A 20196-nucleotide genomic window follows, 5' to 3' on the forward strand; every position below is an offset into this window, starting at 1 on the left:
CCGAATCATGACAGTGGTATTTGAAAGGTGCAGGCAAACAAAGGTAATTATTTAAACCTCATCCTCTCTTCTTTACACATGAATATGACCTTTCCATGCCCTTGAAGGCTGTGTAAATTCCCGGGTTGTTTTGCTGTATGTTCCTTGAACTTACATCCTATGTTTTTTATAACAGGCTCTATACATAGCTGAAAGGGTCAGCTACAGTACGTGGAAGGAAGAGCAAAGGAGTGTTTAAACAGGAAAGGAAGAACCACTAAAAGTGATGCATTATATTTATTGTTGGAAACTTCAACCGCAGGTGACAATGACAACACAAGATTAAAAGCCATTATTCTAAAGCAGCAATCCCCCCAAAATCAAGTCTATATATATATATTTTTTTTAACTTTATATCAACCAGACGGTCCCCCAGAGCTGAAAAGTAGCACTCAAGCTCTGGGGACTCTCCGTTTATTCAAGATATTTTTGTTTGTACAGCACTGGCTGCAGGGTCACCCAATCGGAAGCTGCACTGTCATCTCATGGTGATATCGCAGCTTTTTATTGGCCGCAAGAGTAGGGGAATTTCAAAATGAAATAACCGAGGATCCCATGTGGGTTCCCATAGCTTGTATTGACATGGTTCTGCTCTGGGGGACCCCTTGTTTCAAATCAGGTAACAAAAAATAAATAAATTATATATTATATATATATATATACAATTTATATATATATATATATATATATATATATATATATATATATATATATAAATTTATAAATTTTGTTACCTGATTTGAATATATATATTGAGAAGCATACAGTATACTGCTACTATAATTATGCATTCTGGCTTGTGGTAAAGCGGCAATTCCGACATTTTTACCCCAGTTTTTTTTCTATGCAGTGGGAACCCGAGATACTTATCGGCGAAGGTACTGGTATCACTTCCTGTTTATTTTCTGGGATTTAAATGGGAATCTAATAGGAGACCACATTGGATGACAATGCAGCTTCCTATTCACCTGTCTGACCTAGGAGATTTGACCATTTCTTTTCCCCATTGAAGGGAATGAAACGCTGGTACCTTCACTGGAAACTATCTTGGAAACCAGGGGGTCCCCTGTGCTAAAAATACCTCGCTGCCCTCCTGTAAAAAGGCAGGGGTGTTCAAAAAAATAAAACAAGTAGCTGGGATTGCTTTAATCTTTAGATACAAACACACTTGGACCGGCGCCCATCTAGTTAAACATATGATTTAAGAACTCACTTCGTTCTTCAATATATATATATAGATTGGGAGGGTTTTTTTTTGCGGATTTGGATCTGGGTCAGACCGGGTGGTTCCCTTGGTCCGCGGAACAGTGTCAAAAAGGTAAATCCACAGTTTTCGGATTTTTATATTTATTTTAGGGAGCAATCCGAAATCTGTGGCCAGATTGTTAAAAATGTGTACACGGATTAATCCGCAATGGGGAGCTATCTCTCTCTCTCTCTGTGGATTAATCCATGTGTGCATTTTTAACAATCTGGCCACATATTGTGGAATCTGTGGATCTGAGTCCATCAAATGGTGGATTTTGACTAATCCACACTGATTTGTTATTGCCTTATCCACAGACGGATTTTGGTAAGGGAGACAAATTTTATCTAAAAAAAAATCTAGGAAATGGATTTGGACTGGTTTGCCCTCTCTCTTCATGTGTTAATTCCAGCACTTATATTACAGCTAATGACACATACTGCTAACAACAAAACAGCCTGGCAAAGTTTCAGGATCCCCTAGTCCCTTGGCAGGGCCCAGAGATGTTGCTGTGCTGCTGGAATAAATGCCATTTTGTGAACGAAGAGACCCAGTGAGTTCTTAAGTTATATTTTTGACCAGACGAGGGCCGGTCAGAATGTGTTTGCTTCTGGCATCATTACTATATCCAGACAGTGGAGATACCAGACAAGTGCACGAGAAAAAGAGGATCCGTACAGTATGTCTCATTTGAAAATGTGGGGGAGTGCCAGCTCCTATTTTTGTTTTCGTTTTTTGCTTTAAGCATTAGGAATTGTCGAAAATGAAATGTGTTCTGTTTGGGCAACCTGGGCTGTCTCATAATAACACGAATGTAGTTCTGAATGCATTATGATAGGATGGCTGTTTAAACAGATTAACAAAGCTGGTCATAGATGTAGTTTATTTCTTGCGAATCCTTTCTAACGCGCTACTCACCATGAACCGCAGCACTAAAGTGCGTATAGGAACTTACGGATGACACCCATCCCAGATCTAAAACCGGGACCTCCCTAAAGAAAACATATATGGGAACGATGAAGATAGTACTGTATAGCATAGTACGGCCTTCTGCCATAAAGAGGACTTTGACCCTCCCCGTCTTCAACAAATACCCAGTTGCTCCACAAATTTCAGAGTGCTGCCAGCTACAGTATCACTACATTCTGCATTGCGTTTATTTAGACTACACAAGAGCACCTCCCGGTACATTGACAAATAGTTGTCATCTTTTTTTTAATGCATGTTTTCCATATCGTATGCACTCCCTTCTTTTTGTATTTGCAAATAAAACCAGAAAAAAATCCTTTTATAAATAGCTATTACAGAAGTCTCTTCTTTAGATACCATGTAGCGAATATTCTATTTAAAAAAAAAAAATCACTCTTTTATTGGTATTTAACTTTTCTACTGCTAGGGGAGCCTACAACACATTGAGCCACAAAAGAGTATTTTTAGCTTCAGATTTGGGTGGGAACATATTAACTGCATGTCATCATCACACTCATGGACAGAAAGGGCTTGGCTATATTAATTTACCATTGCACTGATGCTCGGACCACACATGCATTGGGATTTCTAGGGGCAAAAAATAAATACTTATGTAATGCAGTGAAACTGGAGGCTGTGACGCTTTGGGGAATTGCGAGGAAATACATCTTCACTGAGAAAGAGGGGGTTTCATGGAATGGCCTCCCAACAGAGGTGTTAGGGGCTAATACAGCAAGGGAATTAAAAAATGCCGTAGATGGTTATAAGCCTATCATAAATATGACAGAAATCCAAGAATGTAATGTCAGAGGTTTTACAGCATATAGGAGAATGGACAGTCTAGGTGGCCAAGTGGTTCTTACCTGCGGTCAATATCTGTTGCTTTTGTTTCCTGTGTTTATGTTAGAAACCTTTTTTTATTTAAAGGATTGCATATTAAGGGACAATAAATAGAAAGTGCACGTTATACAGAGGATTAAAGAGGCTCAATATAAACAATAACTGTACAAGGGGGAATCTAAATCCATCAAGCAAGAAATAAATAAATGGTAACAGTCCAAATACATTTCAATAGCATTGAATGCAAAGCACAGCCATATATATAATCTCCCTGTGCCTCGTCTTACCATCAATAATAATGTCATTGTTCCTGTTCTCCCACCATTCGTAGGGGAGGTAAGGGTGTTAAAAATGCAGCGCCAGAATTCCACCCCAGAGGTGGCTGCATAAATACCTTCTAAACTGATTGTAGGGTGTGGTTAAATAGGCAAAAAAGTGGTACCGTATTTGTTAGTGCCTCTGAAGTGATCTTACTATGAATCCCAGTGCCTGTCCCTTGTGACCTAGAGCAAGTGCCTGACACTAAAAATAAGATTGTAAACTCAATGGGGCAGGAAGTTATTGTGCGAGTAAAATTCTGTGTAGAGAACAAAATAATATGTTACTATTAAACGCCCCTGTGTCCATCAATTTTCTCAAAATCGTGCAAATGTCCCTCTTTTTAGCTTTTCTCTGTTTGGACTCACTTAAAACTCTTAAAACCGTAAGAATAGACACTGTAAGATTTTATGGGGCAATCATATCAAAGAGTAAACATTTGAAATATATTGGTAAACTCTAATTAACGATTTATTAATATAAACCAAACTGTCATTTTGCTACACTCGGGAGTTTGAGTTCTATTACGAAACAGAAATAAATGAGCAATACAGCATAATTGGGGGCGCTATTAGACAAATATTTATTTTTAAGTGATGGCATTTGTTTTATAAATAATTTTTTTAATGTGTCCCGGTTTCTACTTTTGAAATTCTGGTCACCCTAAGCGAGACTATTGTGCAGACTAGCTCAATCTCCCATGGCAGTCTGTGTGTGACTGCGCCTGCAGGGGGAGTCAGTCTGGTGTGGGTGTGTGTGTGTGTGTGTGTCTGCAGGGGGAGTCAGTCTGGTGTGGGTGTGTGTGTGTCTGCAGGGGTGTGTGTGTGTGTGTGTCTGCAGGGGGAGTCAGTCTGGTGTGGGTGTGTGCGTCTACAGGGGTGTGTGTGTGTGTGTGTGTGTGTGTGTGTGTCTGCAGGGGGAGTCAGTCTGGTGTGGGTGTGTGCGTCTACAGGGGTGTGTGTGTGTGTTGTGTGTGTGTGTGTATCTGCAGGGGGAGTCAGTCTGGTCTGGGTGTGTGCATCTACAGGGGTGTGTGTGTGTGTGTGTCTGCAGGGGGAATCAGTCTCATTTGTGTGTGTGTGACTGCAGGGGAATCAGTGTGCATACAGTATATGCCTCAGTGAATGCATGTCTGACCCTGTGTATGTATGCATGAGCAAACCCTATTATAAACCTTTTATACAATATGATGCTATAATGGGCCCCTACACTCTTGCGGTTGCAGGGAGACAGTCTGGTGTATCTGTGTGTGCGGCTGGAGGGGTAGTCAGTCTAGTGTGTGCGCGTGCGCGACTGCCGGGAAAATCAGTCTCGTGTCAATGTGTGTGTCTGCAGGGGTAGTCAGTCTGGTGTGTGTGCGGCGGCAGGGGGAATCAGTCTCATTTGTGTGTTTGTGAGTCGGCTGCAGGGGGAATCAGTTGTGTGTGTGTGTTTGTTTGTGTGTGCGTGCGTGTGCGGCTACAAGAGGAATCAGTGTATATATATGCCCTGGTGAATGCATGTCTGATCCTGTGTATGTATGCATGAGTGCAAACCCTATTATAACCCTTTTATACAATATGACGCTATGATGGGCCCCTACACTCCATTTCCCCTTGGAGCATTGATACCGGAGTCTGACACGCACACACTTACTATTAAATTATATTTGGAGTGCTGCTGTATATTTATTTATGAAAAGTGCAGTTTTTGAAGTGTCCTCAGAGTTTCATAGTGTACGGGGAGAGAGCCTATAAGTCCCCGTGCTGTGCCTCTCATTCTGCTGCTTTCATGCCCTGAAGGATCAGATTGAGCTCGTAGCACCAGGTCTCATATCTATACGACATCCTTATCTGAGCCACATTTGTCTTGCGGATGTCATTGCCTTGAGGTCCATCCTTGAGATAATCCTCACCCAGGAAATGTAGCTTTTCCTTGAAAAGAAAAAAAAATCACAAGAACTCATCTTGAGTCAACATGGCCTATGGACTGGTGGTCAAAGGGAGTTATACGTTAAACTATATTAGTGCAAATCGGCGTACATTTGCACGGAAACTCCTATTGACTTCAATGGGAGTTTACGTGTGATAGTGCCCTAATTGGCTCACCACCTAAGCTCACCATGTTTAAAAACAAACTTTTTAACAAATGATTCTAAAATACTTATGTTTTGGTAAAAAAAAAGGCATAAATTTCCCAGATGTGGCACAGGTTGTGGCATTAGTACACGTTGGTCCAAGTAGGGATTGCCCCTTTAAAGGGTCAATCCCTACTATGACCAAACTGAAGTAATGGCAATGGCATATTTACTAAATTTAGGGGGTTATTCATTAAACTGTATCTGGGCACTATATCATTAAACTGCCCTCAAAAAAGTCAATAGTCGTTTCTGTGCGGTAGTGCCCCGAAAGTCACTATCGCAGTTGATGAATAACCGCCTTAATATAGGTAATTGATACGATGAGTTTCATATTGAAGATCACTTTAAAGGGGCACCCCTGATTATTTAATACACAGAAGATATTACAACACATAATATAAAAGATTAAAGGATTTGCTACCTTTCATTTTTTAGATTATAGTGAGTGGCTTCATAGTGTATGGTACAGACTTGCACTGTTGCTTTACATCTGCATAAACTATGGGATTAATTTTACCTTTGAAAGTGTATGGCTGTTATAAACAGATGACAATATGCAGCACCTTAATTATAGAACCGTTTGGGCTGTCCAACCAGTTTGGGTTGATCCTTTTAAGAAAAAGTGAATGCGCAGAAATGGGAAAAGTCAGGCAGGGCAAACATTTTATGAATACAAACTTTCTTCCAGCAAAGGGGTTAATGGATCCCCCTGCCATTTATAGCTGATCACTCCTAATAACCTTTAACCACTGCACAATTCACATTGGGGCATACTCTAGTAGCTGTGAGATAATAATAATGAGCATGTTCTTGTATAGCGCTGCTAGTTTACAGAGACATTTTGCAGGTACCGGTCCCTGCCCCATGGAGCTTACAATCTATGTATTTGGTGCCTGAGGCACCGGGAGATAAAGTGACGTGCCCAAGGTCACAATGAGCAAACACCGGAAATTGAAGCAGGATCCCCTGCTTCAAACTCAGTGCCCGTCAGAGTCCTCACTCACTGAGCCACTCCTCCCTGTTGTTCCTTTCCACTTGAATTTGCACGGTTTGGGATTCTGTAAGCCCTTCTCGCATGTCCAAACCATGCGAAAAATAGAGAGAAAGACCTAATTTCACAGTCTCAAGTTGTACAGATATACACTGACCCAGACATGCTTATATACTGTTGTACAGATATACACTGACCCAGACATGCTTATATACTGTTGTACAGATATACACTGACCCAGACATGCTTATATACTGTTGTACAGATATACACTGACCCAGACATGCTTATATACTGTTGTACAGATATACACTGACCCAGACATGCTTATATACTGTTGTACAGATATACACTGACCCAGACATGCTTATATACTGTTGTACAGATATACACTGACCCAGACATGCTTATATACTGTTGTACAGATATACACTGACCCAGACATGCTTATATACTGTTGTACAGATATACACTGACCCAGACATGCTTATATACTGTTGTACAGATATACACTGACCCAGACATGCTTATATACTGTTGTACAGATATACACTGACCCAGACATGCTTATATACTGTTGTACACTGCTGATATTGCAAGACTATTTTGATTATACCGTATGTGTTACGCCCAAGTCCCACCCCATTTAAACTATTAGAAGAGCTTGATCACTCAATTGTGCTTTTAACTGCAATGCAAATATAGTAATGCTGTAACACCCTTATTAAATGTTGATAGAAGTTCACAGTATAGCCAAGATGAGACCCAAAGTGGCTCCACACACGGGAGTTCCCCTGGACGAGATTCTACCGGAACATTTGTAGAAGTCTCTAGATGAACTGGCGGGCCAAGTGGCTATCAACGTAATACAATGTAACGTGACCTCAGCGCATTTCGCACCTCACCTGCTTCACAGGGATTGACGTCCGAGAGTCAATGCCCATTATTAAATCCCCTCGCTCAAACAATGAAACTTGTTCATTAATGGCACGATTACAAAAAAAATAAATAGAACTGGGCTGTTAAAAACGCAGTCTGGGCCGCATGTGCTCACAAAGTATCACCATGCGGCCCGCGCCTGCTCAGCAGACAGACCACATCAGGCAGAAAGACGCTGCACTGGAACCCAGAATGTGAGCAGGTGAGTCCACTGGCCCACATATCTGATCCCTCCAATCATCACACCACCCCAGAGCGGGAGAAATCAGGGAGAGATAGAAAGTGGTGATGGGACAAGGGAAAGAGAGAAAGTTGGCTGGGGAAAAGGAGAAAGGTGCTGGGGAGGGGTAGAGGTGTGCCGGGGAGAGGGAGTGAGAAGAGCTGAGAGAGAAAGGGACAGAGGTGATGGGGAGAGAGAGATGATGGGCCGAGAGGGATACCAGTTATTTTTACTTATTGAAGTGAAACGTCTTAGCTGACGGTAGCTCATTGGAAAATTTAATAGGGTAAAATGGGTTGAGATGTGACTTTCTATGAAACGGAAGTAGCATACTGCGCATGTACAGACTGGGGCAGCAGAAGGGGGGCATAAGTTCTCTGCACAGACCTCAGACTCTCGCTCTCCTCTGCAATCCTGAGAAGGGAGGGAGCAGGGCTGCTGTTGCTGAGGGGCTGGGCAGCTTCCTCCATCCTGATTGGCTGCATTACACAGCAGCAGCCAATCAGGAGGAGGTAGCAAGAGCCTGGGGGTGGGGCCAAAGAGCGCATGAAAAGCATGGAGCAGAGAGAGGTGAGGCTGTGTCCTGTGTCCTCTGTCCTGTGTGTATTTGTTCTGTTTTGTCCTGGTGTGTGTGTGTATTTGTACTTGTATTTGTACTGGTGTGTTTTCTCTGGCTGTCCTGTGGGGGCGAGAATGACAGGGAGGGGGGATGAAGGGATGAAAATACACACACACACACACACACACATACACACATACAGACACTATATATAATATATATATATATATATATATACACATACACAGTTGTGTGAAAAAGAAAGTACACCCTCTTTGAATTCTATGGTTTTACATATTAGGACATAATAACAATCATCTGTTCATTAGCAGGCCTAAAGACCTGATACATGCCCTACCCAAGGCCTATGGGCTGAAGGACGATCCAAGTGTGTTGTTAGTCCAGTTCTATGCCCTCAAGCATACGGGGGAGAAGAATTATCCGACTTCCTGCATCGACTACAGATGATGTTGTGAACACTGTTTCAACAAAAAGGTAATTCAGAAGACCAACCTAGATGACTATAGAACCCGGCAATTCTTGCGAGGAGCGTCACTCACACACCCCCTGGGGGCCAGGATTTGCAGTGCAATTTCTACCATCAATCATCCCAACTTTGAGGACCTAATGGACCAAATCCAGGACCAAAAGGCAATCCTGAAGTTCCAGGCACTCAGCTGTCCCGTGACCCCTCAAAAGGGGAGAGCGATGCAACTCCAGGAAAGCAACCAAGTACCAAGGAAAAGTCTGAGGCAGCTAACCGCCAAAAGCCATACCAACAGACCGCCCCTTCCCCAAGGAGATTAGCTCTCACCTCCAGTGCCGAAGAAGATCGCACTGATGCCTGCTTCAATTGTAACCAATGTGGACACTTCACCAAGGAATGACCTCACAGTACCACCGACTGACACTCCACATCTGTCGCCAGTGGAAACCGTCCCAGCAGATAATTCAGAAAAGCACCCCAACCGGACACCCACAGTCGAGTGGGGCCGTCCACTATTGTAAGTTCTTGTGGAAGGCATATATTCATCAGCCTTGCTGGACACTGGGTCCCAGATGACTATTATCTACCTGCCGTTCTATGACCAGCACCTGACGCACCTGCCTATGCAATCGGGCAAGAGGATGAAGCTCTGGGGACTAAGTAACGAGACATTCCGTCAAAGGTGTGGTGTCCGTACAGCTGGCCATATCGCAGCTAAACACCGGTAAGATCCACACGATGGAGGTGTAGGCTCTGATATGTCCCGAGTCCTGGCAAACTCCTGGTTACCCGATTATCTTGGGGACCAACACTGATGGGGTGCGGGGAGTGATTCTGAACTATTTGAGGGAGACTGGCAAAATACCTCTATCCTCGCTCCGGATACATCCGGCCCTCCAGGAAGAGTGCGGTAAGATTGCTGCACAAGAAGAACATGGGGAACTTTTCAATTGTGAGGAACGATTGACCGAAATTCTACCAGGGGAATCGAGATACATGGAAGTGGAGAGCTGCTATCCAGGGCAACAAAAAGCTGACTGGTGCTTCTCCCTAGAAAACATGGTCAACGACGATCCCCGAATAGGGTATAAGATAGTACCCGAATTAAGAGCATGGACCTCTTCGATCCCAGATAGCATTAAAGTGCTTATCCAGAACTGCTCACCACGTATCATGCTGCTCGATTACGGTCAAATACTGGGTCGAATATATCACGTCAAGCCCGTCGAGAAGCTGGCTCGGGTGAATATCGCAATGGCAAGAAGGCAGCCAGACGAATTACCATTCGACTTCGGGGACTCGCCCGGGTCAGAAGTGTGAAGGAGCCGGCTATGAGCCAAGCTGAAGGAACCCTGGGAAGTGTTCTCCATCAGTGAAATGGATGTAGGCTGTAGCCAGAGCACCCAACACACGATCCGTCTGAAAGATACTACTCCATTCCGGGAGCGTTCCAGACGTATCGCTCCCGAGATGTGGAGATGTGGGGGAAGCCCTAAAAGAGATGGAGACGGTGGGCCTTTTGACCGAGTCCCGTAGTCCCTACGCCTCTCTGATTGTAGTGGTGTGCAAAAAGAATGGATCTGTTCGCCTGTGCGTGGACTACCGGACCTGAACAATCGCACAATCCCTGATCAATACACCCTGCCAAGAATAGAAGAGCTTCTCAATGCGCTGTCGGGAAACCAATGGTTCAGCGTGCTGGATCTACGCTCGGGGTACTATCAAGTACCTATGGGCTCTGAAGACCAGGAGAAGACGGCGTTTATCTGCCCTCTGGGTTTTTACCAGTTCACCCGAATGCCCCAAGGCATTTGCGGTGCTCCGGCGACCTTCCAGCGGTTGATGGAGAAGACCATCGGAGACATGAACTCTCGGAAATGCTTAGTCTACCTGGACGATATCATCGTCTTCGGTAAGACTCTGGAGGAACACGAGAAACGTCTCATGAAAGTGCTAGACCGGTTGGGCAAAGAAGGCCGGAAGTTGTCACTGGACAAATGCCGGTTCTGTAACACCTCCGTGACCTATGTAGGACACATAGTGTCCACCGACAGAATAGCCACCGACCTCGCTAAGGTCGAAGCCGTAATGAACTGGCCAAGAACCAAGAATGTAATGCTCTACGCTCCTTCTTAGGATTCTACGGGTAATATCGCCGCTCCAGTAAGGCCAAAGTCCTCGACAACCTCCTGAAGATATACCCAGAGGAATCTAGGCCGAAGGGGATCCCCACCCGGCGTTCCCTCGGAGACAAGTGGATGTCCGAATGTGAGAGAGCATCCGTAAACCTCAAGAAGAGTCTTACCCAAGCCCCCGTGTAGGCTTATGCTGATCTTGAACTGCTGTACGTACCGCACGTGGATGCAAGTTTCAATGGACTGGGGGATATACTGCATCAGAAGTACCCCGCTTGACTTCGGCCCGTAGCCTACGTGAGTCGCAGTTTGTGTAGTGAAATCAAGATGGCGCTCCCGCCAAAATTGCGGGACCGCATGGGTCGCAAAGAAGTAGGCAATCCTTTCTGCAAAAAGTTTGGAACAAGTTGCAACCTGTTCAGCAGTAAAGTTAGCCACACCTCTCCTTGTGACTGGCTCATCCAGAGTCTGGTCATTACTTGGTTCATCCTACTCCCACTTTCAGTTCTACCTAGGGGAGTAGCAAGTGCCTGGTATCCAATCCTGGACTTTGTTTCAGCCATGGAGCTTGCCACACCCTGTGGAGCTTCAGTTATGCAGAGCTGTGGATGTGAGGAGCTGCTTCTAAATCCTCTGCTTTTCTACTGTGTCTACCTCATCTACTTCGATCAAAAATCATGTCAGAGTTAGATCTTATGAACTATTCCCTGCCAGGAGGCTTCCTGGTGGCAACCGTTTATGGTATGTATGCACTCACTGCAGATAACCTAGAGGAGAGGTCTGTACGACGGCCCGATGCCAAAATTGTGGAACGCAATACCTGCGGCCTTGTAGGAGGAGGAACCTGGCGGAGCCCTGTTTTTCATGCCACGGGGCGAGGTACTTCTGTGGCAACCGGAAGCAACATCACTGCCGGCGCCAAGCATGGGTCTGCCTAAGACTATCACGAGCTTGGCCCTTGTCGTTGATGTCACAAAGATGGCCACCGTGTTGGATACAGGACCTTCATTGTTGCACACAAGATGGAGTGCCGGAGTGTGTTCGGTTACACCTGTTCCACTACAGACCCCAACCCCGGGGATGAAGTCAGAGTGGATTGTTCCACAAGATCCCCGTACCGTCCCCTAGAAGTCGTGGCCGACCTACCGGTACAAATTATGGACATGTCATGGACACCACTAGGCCCAACTCACTGGCCCCAGTTGTCCCTGCCTTGTCACCAGCCCCTGTACCTAGCCCTACAACATCCATTACAGGTAAAGGAGCGACACAAACGGGATCTTCCGGGGCCCATACCCTTGATCCCTAACCCTGGTATCTCTGCCCCTGATAGTGCCACCTTTGTACTTGCTAAGTTCCCTTGCGAGAAGTTATCTCCGGGTATGTCCATGGACTTGAGAGACTTGGACTTTGCAGGGAAGTATGGGCGGTCATCTGGTTCTGAAGGTGAAATACCTTATGCTAGTCGCATTCCTGTCAATAGGTCTTCCAAATCCTTTAGGAACTCCTCCCTATCCCAGAAATCTGCTACTTTTGGTGTGTCCTCCCAGAGGAACACCAGGTCCAGTAGTTCACATGAGTCCAGAGAACCCCTTAATTGGTGGGACCCAATGTTCAAGGGCTATATATATAAAACGGCGCTAAAAGTGACTCAATATCATACAATGTTGATACAAAAAATACTAGAAAAGCTATAGTAAAGATAAAGGAACCTAGAACACACTGAACCTATAAATAGGAAACTATAGCTAACACAATAAAATATACTTATTCCTTGTTAAAAGTCCAAGCAGTGAGACAATATGAAGTCCAAAATGGAGATTAGGAATCACAGGCAGCCTTCTCCACAGGGGAAACTAATTCCATACATAATCTAGGAAAAGAGAAAAAGGGAGGGGGAAAGAGAGGAGCACTCTCCTGGTGTAATAATTATTAGTGTAATAAATTGTCCAAGCGTTATTACACCAGGAGAGTGCGCCTCTCTTTTCCCCTCCCTTTTATATATATATATATATATATACATACATACACACACACACACACACACACACACACACATATATATCACACACACACATGCACGTTCTAAGTGACACTGCTTTGCATTTTGTCACAAATGATATTTTGATTTGTATTATTTTGCATGAATGAAAGACTTTAGAGAGTGACAAAATGTAAAGAAGTTTCACTTCGTACGCGTGTGCTCTGTACACAGCCCATTTTTTAATAGGGAAAGCTCAAGAAAAAAGTGTATGCGTAGATTATAGGGACTACTGTATTTTATTTTTTCTTGTCAGAGTCTTCAGTCAAACTTAAGAATTGGTCCCCAGGTTATTCTGAGTTTGACGGGTCTGCTGTATAATATATAAATACATTGATTCACAATAAGCAAACAGAAAGGATGGAGATGACGTCTCTCAATCAAAATCCACACAAATAGTACATTAGTTATAATATATATAACATAACTTAATAGATATAAATATAGCTTTTAAATGAAAACCCAATAAATATAAAACAAATAATTAAACCTTAAATCTAAATGTAAAATGATTAGAAAATCCCTTGCGTTTGATTGATATAAAGAGACCTCTTAAAAACCAAATCATTAAACTCAAAATAAAAATAATAATAAATACCCTAATTGAAATACATTATCTATGATGTTCAGTAGAAATAAATGTATATGTATACTAAAAATATATATATATACTGTACTTCAAACTAATCAATCTAAATATACTAATCAAGGTGGTTGGGGAACTCCAGCGCGCTGCACCCCTGTGTATCATGATGTTTGAGGTTTCTTTGGCATTCATCTCAGCTATACTGTGAACTTCTCTCAATGCTCTTTAATGATCTCCTTCTCGGAGCTGCTCTTGGGAGCATTTGAAGTGCTCCAACACAGTAGCTGCAAAGGGAGAATGTTACTACACATCGCTTATAAGAAGCACGTGCCCTTATTAAATGTGCTAAAATGCCTCTTTCCCAAACTGGAGGAGATTTTAGTCTCCAACACTGGGAAGCAGCTTCACAGCTTATTCAATAGAAGCCTAACCTAAAATGTCTGGTACACATACCTCATGGGATAAACCACATTGCAGAACACTGTTTAGCGCTATCTCACACATGTCACAAGTGCTGAGTTTGAAGACTTGGGCTGCAATGGCATATTCCTCCATGAGAGGCTCCTGTAGGAAACAAAGAGCGGGGTTATGTGTTAGATTTATGTAGCCAGGTCCCGTCGGGGCCCCCCTTACCTCTGTTGCGGCCCCTCACATAGGGACACTTTCCCTAGTAGCCCAATAGTTTCAGGGACACAGCAAAGACGCACCACAGTGATGTGCGGCTTGTGGTCTTGGACCAGACCACCACCGCAAGTGAGAGACTCTTAAAGGTGAGACACTTTAACGGGAGTTCACCCCCCACAGAGGCGGACGTCTTAGTTAGATCAGACGGACCCTGTCATCAATCGGCGGTACCCGGGTGCTGGAGCGCCCGTCAGATATCCATCTCTACAAGTGCACCAATGGCCACACACACATTCTGTGGGTAGCGCTACCACACATTTTGGGGTGGAATTGGTTCTGTGGACACCGGGTGGTTAGGTGCCCATGTTACCTCAGTACTTTGGTGGAACCTCACCAGGGTGTAGATAATGTGGTGGTTGGACAGTGGGGGCAATGGGTGGGTACAGCCGTGCGTGGCCTGTCCGGTACTATGTTGTATAGTTATTCACTAACTTGCATGTTCAGTAAATACTCTATTACTATACTTGTGTGTGTATTTACTATTGTATTGTCTTGAGAGGGGCTATCCTACTGTATTAGGATCCTTCTCAGGTGGAGGTGCTGTCACCAGATAGAATCAGGTACACCCCAGGCTCCCTGCAGCGGAGGATCAGGCCTCCTGTGAGGCCATCAGGTAACGCACCACACGTAGTTTCCCTAGACATGGGGGAAATGGGGCTACATATACATATATACATACACACACACACACATATATATATATATACTAGCTGAGAGACCCGGCGTTGCCCGGGATGTAATGTTCCCGCTCCTCTCTCTCTCCTCTCTCTGTTTGTCCCCCATTCACATCAATCCAGTCCCCCCCTCCTCCCTCCTTTACAGCTCTGTTTGTCCCCCTTTACAGCTTCATGCAGTGTGAGTGCGTCAGTCATTGTGTGTGCGTCAGTCAGTCACTGTGTGTGTGCGCGCGTGCGCGTCAGTGACTGTGACGCAGAAACACAAACACACACACAGACTGACGCACACACACACACACACAGTCAGTGTGTGCGTGTGTGCGTGCCTCAGTCAGTGTGTGCGTGTGTGCGTGCCTCAGTCAGTGTGTGCGTGCGTGTGCGCCTCAGTCATTGTGTGTGTGCGGCAGTCAGTGTTTGTGTGCGCGTCAGTCAGTGTGTGCGTGCGTGCGGCAGTCAGTCAGTGTGTGTGTGTGCGTGCGTCAGTCACTGTGTGTGTGGGGGGGGTGTGCACGTGCGTCAGTCAGTGTGTGTGTCAGTCAGTGTGTGTGTCAGTCAGTGTGTGTCAGTCAGTGTGTGTGTCAGTCAGTGTGTGTGTGTCAGTCAGTGTGTGTGTGTCAGTCAGTGTGTGTGTGTGTCAGTCAGTGTGTGTGTGTGTCAGTCAGTGTGTGTGTGTGTCAGTCAGTGTGTGTGTGTGTGTCAGTCAGTGTGTGTGTGTGTCAGTCAGTGTGTGTGTGTAGAATTCCTCAAAGATTCAGGGGAGCGCCAATGTTCACGTTATTATATGAAAAATAAAAATAAAGGCAACATAGTGTAATACAGTCTCAATTCTTTCTTTCTAGTGAAAAAGGTAATCCACTCACAATTTTCCTTTCAAAAATCAGGCATTACAGAGACACTCCTCTCTCTGTTTAGAGCAATGAACATGGATATCCACAGGTGTAGACCTGTGGATATCCATGTTCATTGCTCTAAACAGAGAGAGGAGTGTCTCTGTAATGCCTGATTTTTGAAAGGAAAATTGTGAGTGGATTACCTTTTTCACTAGAAAGAAAGAATTGAGACTGTATCACACTATGTTGCCTTTATTTTTATTTTTCATATAATCAAGTGAACATTGTCGCTCCCCTGAATCTTTGAGGAATTCTGCAATCAAAAAGACAAAGAGAACAGTCTTTACAAGGGTTTTGAGTAGCTTTTCTATTAGCACCTTTTACACTGGGTGGTGGATTTATCACATGATTAACTAATAGATCACAGTTCACGTTGTAATTGAATTTATAGATATTATTTCTGTCATTTGCTTTTAAACACATTGTTTCACATATTTCACTTTTTTAGGACATTGTTATAAGTTAGCGCCGTTGCAATCACATTTTTTTCTCTATAGTGTGTGTGTGTCAGACAGTGTGTGTGTCAGACAGTGTGTGTGTCAGACAGTGTGTGTGTCAGTCAGTGTGTGTGTGTGTCAGTCAGTGTGTGTGTTTGTCAGTCAGTGTGTGTGTGTGTCAGTCAGTGTGTGTGTGTGTGTGTGTGTGTGTGTGTGTGTGTGTGTGTGTGTGTGTGTGTGTGTGTGTGTGTGTCAGTCAGTGTGTGTGTGTCAGTCAGTGTGTGTGTGTCAGTCAGTGTGTGTGTCAGTCAGTGTGTGTGTCAGTCAGTGTGTGTGTGTGTGCGCGCGCGTCAGTTAGTCTGTGTGTGTGTATGTGTGTGTCAGTCAGTGTGTGTGTCAGTCAGTGTGTGTGTGTGTGTGAGTCAGTCAGTCAGTGTCAGTCAGTGTGTGTGTGTGTGCGTGCGTCAGGGTGTGTGTGCGTGTGGCTGTCAGGGGTTGTGTGCGTGCGGCTGTCAGGGGTTGTGTGCGTGGCGTGCGTCAGTACATGTGTGTGTGTGCGTCAGTCAGTGTGTGTGTGTGTGTGCGTGCGTCAGTGAGTGTGTGCATGCGTCAGTCAGGGTTTATGTGCGTGCGCCCATCAGGGTTTGTATGCGTGAGTCAGGGTGTGTGCATGCGTCAGTCAGGGTGTGTCTGCGTGCGCCTGTCAGGGTTTGTGTGCATGCGTCAGTCAGGGTTTATGTGCGTGCGCCCGTCAGGGTTTGTGGGCGTGAGTCAGGGTGTGTGCGTGCGTCAGTCAGGGTGTGTGCGTGCGTCAGTCAGGGTGTGTCTGCGTGCGCCTGTCAGGGTTTGTGTGCGTGCGTCAGTCAAAGGGCAGACGCGGGGGGGTGTGAAAGGCAGGTGGGGGGGGGGGTGTGAAGGGCAGGCATGGGAGGGGGTGAAGGGCAGGCATAGGGGGGGTGAAGGGCAGGGGTAGGGGGGGTGAATGGCAGGGGTGGGGGGGGGTGAATGGCAGGGGTAGGGGGGGGTGAAGGGCAGGGGTAGGGGGGGGTGAAGGGCAGAGGTAGGGGGGGTGAAGGGCAGGGGTAGAGGGGGTGAAGGGCAGGGGTAGGGGGGGGTGAAGGGCATGGGTAGGGGGGGTGAAGGGCAGGGGTAGGGGGGGTGAAGGGCAGGGGTAGGGGGGGTGAAGGGCAGGGGTAGGGGGGGTGAAGGGCAGGGGTAGGGGGGGGGTGAAGGGCAGGGGTAGGGGGGGGTGAAGGGCAGGGGTAGGGGGGGAATGAAGGGCAGGGGTAGGGAGGGATGAAGGGCAGGGGTAGGGGGGGTGAAGGGCAGGGGTAGGGGGGTGAAGGGCAGGGGTAGGGGGGGATGAAGGGCAGGGATAGGGGGGGTGAAGGGCAGGGGTAGGGGGGGGTGAAGGGCAGGGGTAGGGGGTGAAGGGCATGGGTAGGGGTAGGGGGTGAAGGGCAGGGGCAGGGGGGGTGAAGGGCAGGGGCAGGGGGGGTTGAAGGGCAGGGGCAGGGTGAAGGGCAGGGTGAAGGGCAGGGGCAGGGTGAAGGGCAGGGGCAGGGTGAAGGGCAGGAGGGGTTGAAGGGCAGGGGGGGTGAAGGGCAGGGGGGTGAAGGGCAGGGGGGGTGAAGGGCAGGGGGGGTGAAGGGCAGGGGGGTTGAAGGGTAGGGGGTGTGAAGGGCAGGGGGGGAAGGGCAGGGGGGGTGAATGGCAGGGGTAGAGGGGGTGAAGGGCAAGGGTAGGGGGGTGAAGGGCAAGGGTGGGTGGGTGGGGAAGGGCAGGGGTAGGGGGGGTGGGGAAGGGCAGGGGTAGGGGGGGTGGGGAAGGGCAGGGGGGGGTGGGGAAGGGCAGGGGTAGGGGGGGTGGGGAAGGGCAGGGGTAGGGGGGGGGGGGAAGGGCAGGGGTAGGGGGGATGGGGAAGGGCAGGGGTAGGGGGGATGGGGAAGGGCAGGGGTAGGGGGGGTGGAGAAGGGCAGGGGTAGGGGGGGTGGGGAAGGGCAGGGGTAGGGGTGAAAGTGAGGCACAAATTCTTGTCAGGAGTAAAATGTCCACACACACACACACACACACACACACACACACATCCGAGGAGGCTGCTTGGCCCCCCCAGCGGCCGGGGAGTTAAGGGAGCGCCGGGGAGTTAAGGGAGCGCCGGGCAGTTAAGGTAGCGCCGGGCAGTTAAGGGAGCGCCGGGGAGTTAAGGGAGCGCCGGGGAGTTAAGGTAGCGCCGGGGAGTTAAGGTAGCGCCGTGGAGTTAAGGTAGCGCCGGGGAGTTAAGGGAGCGCCGGGGAGTTAAGGGAGCGCCGTGGAGTTAAGGTAGCGCCGGGGAGTTAAGGTAGCGCCGGGGAGTTAAGGGAGTGGCGGGGAGTTAAGGTAGCGCCGGGGAGTTAAGGTAGCGCCGGGGAGTTAAGGTAGCGCCGGGGAGGTAAGGGAGCGTTGGCGGCTGGGGTAGGAGGGCCGCGCCGCGCTTACCCTCCGTGTTTCCGGGAGCCGGTTGAGAGCGAGGGGGGAGGAGCCTGCAGTTGGCGGCAGGGGCAGGAGGGCCGCGCTTCCCCTCCGTCCGGGAGCCGGTGCAGGGCGGCGCACGTGATGGAGGGGGGGTAGGTGTGTGTGTGTGTGTGTCCCCGCCTCAGGCCAATGAGAGGTGTGCGGGGGCGGGCGGGCCAAGGGAGCAATCTCATTGGCCTGGCCCAAGGTCCAATGGGATTGCCGCTAGGGACACAGGGAGGGACACAGGGAGGGACATACAGACATAGACACATAAGACGCTTTCACAAATATATAGTAGATATATATATATATATATATATATATATATATATATATATATATATATATATATATATATATATATATAAATACATTGCAATGTCCCCTTAAGTGAAGACATGTTTTTACTCAAAAAAATAAACAATGGTGATAATGATGATGATGAGCACACTAACTCAGATACATGCATACATACTGTGCATTGATAGACACAGAGCAGACTGACTCAGGTATACACATACATACACTGTTACATACAGAGCACTCAGACACAGAAACATATCTGACCGGCTTTGTTAAGTCCCTCCCTTGTCACTCCATGCTCTGCTTGGTGTATCTAGTGCATAATACTACTGTATTAACCTTTATAATCATTATACTGTATGGGTAAGACTGATATTACTTAAGCCTTGTACCTTGGTGTAATGGAACTGCATCGGGTCATCAGTAGACAATGAAACCACCAGGCCTTTAGAATGGAAATCTAACAAGGGGTTCTTGGCATATTCCAGGAATAGGCTGTTGTTACTCAGAGGTGACATAGCAATGGGTATTTTACAGAGAAAGTATAGATACTGCAACACTGGACTCTGAAAAAACAATAAACACCATGAAATTCATATATGCAACCAACATCTCATGTGTTTCAGGGACGTAGAATATACAATTGGGTAAATATCTTCAAAATTGCTTCACGAAAGTTTTGGTGGTTTTCTCTTCTCAAAATGTAGCATTGCCAGAATCTCAGCAGTTTCACCAGGATTCCAGCAATGCCACCAACATTCCGCCAAGTTTCAAACTGTCCCCAGAACTTCCTGAAATATTGTACAAATGGCAGTAAATGGCAGCATATAAAAGGACCGTGCATATGACCTTGCACATAGACATTTGATGCTTGTCAAAACATTTTTTTGCAGAGTGAATCCAAGAGCCACAGCAAGGCTCTTCACAGGCCATATGTGGTCGCCAGTTGTAGACAGTCACTAACCCATCTAGTCCCGGGACATTGTGGAAATAAAAAGATTAAGAGCAATGAACTCACCTTTTTAAGGTTCAATCCATGAGAAATATTGTCGGCAGTCATGAAAGCTGCTAGTAGGTGGGTAATAGCACCAGCCTCTCCGCAGTGAGGGCGGAAAAGGAAAGTGTTCATTCCCCTCTGCCTAAAAAATAAGAGCATTTATTAGAAGGTGGTTACTTATGGAAGCTTAATAAATATGTTATACAAATATATAACACAGATGTAA

General features: G+C 46.5%; 1 protein-coding gene across 2 annotated transcripts in view; it reads right to left on the bottom strand.

Annotated features, from left to right (window-relative positions):
- Positions 1–257: 257 nt before the first annotated feature.
- AMPD1 (adenosine monophosphate deaminase 1) overlaps positions 258–20196 on the bottom strand; it is a 76981-nt gene continuing 57042 nt past the window's right edge. For both annotated transcript variants that reach the window (XM_075615341.1, XM_075615342.1), the window contains 4 exons: positions 19992–20112; positions 19366–19539; positions 13943–14053; positions 258–5325 (listed from right to left, as the gene is read on the bottom strand). In XM_075615341.1, coding sequence (XP_075471456.1) covers positions 5167–5325; positions 13943–14053; positions 19366–19539; positions 19992–20112 — 565 coding nt within the window. In that variant the 3' untranslated portion in view covers positions 258–5166. The remainder of the gene's footprint in view (positions 5326–13942; positions 14054–19365; positions 19540–19991; positions 20113–20196) is intronic.

This window comes from Ascaphus truei, chromosome 9, assembly GCF_040206685.1.
Source record: "Ascaphus truei isolate aAscTru1 chromosome 9, aAscTru1.hap1, whole genome shotgun sequence".
In the NCBI taxonomy this organism is placed as follows: domain Eukaryota; kingdom Metazoa; phylum Chordata; class Amphibia; order Anura; family Ascaphidae; genus Ascaphus; species Ascaphus truei.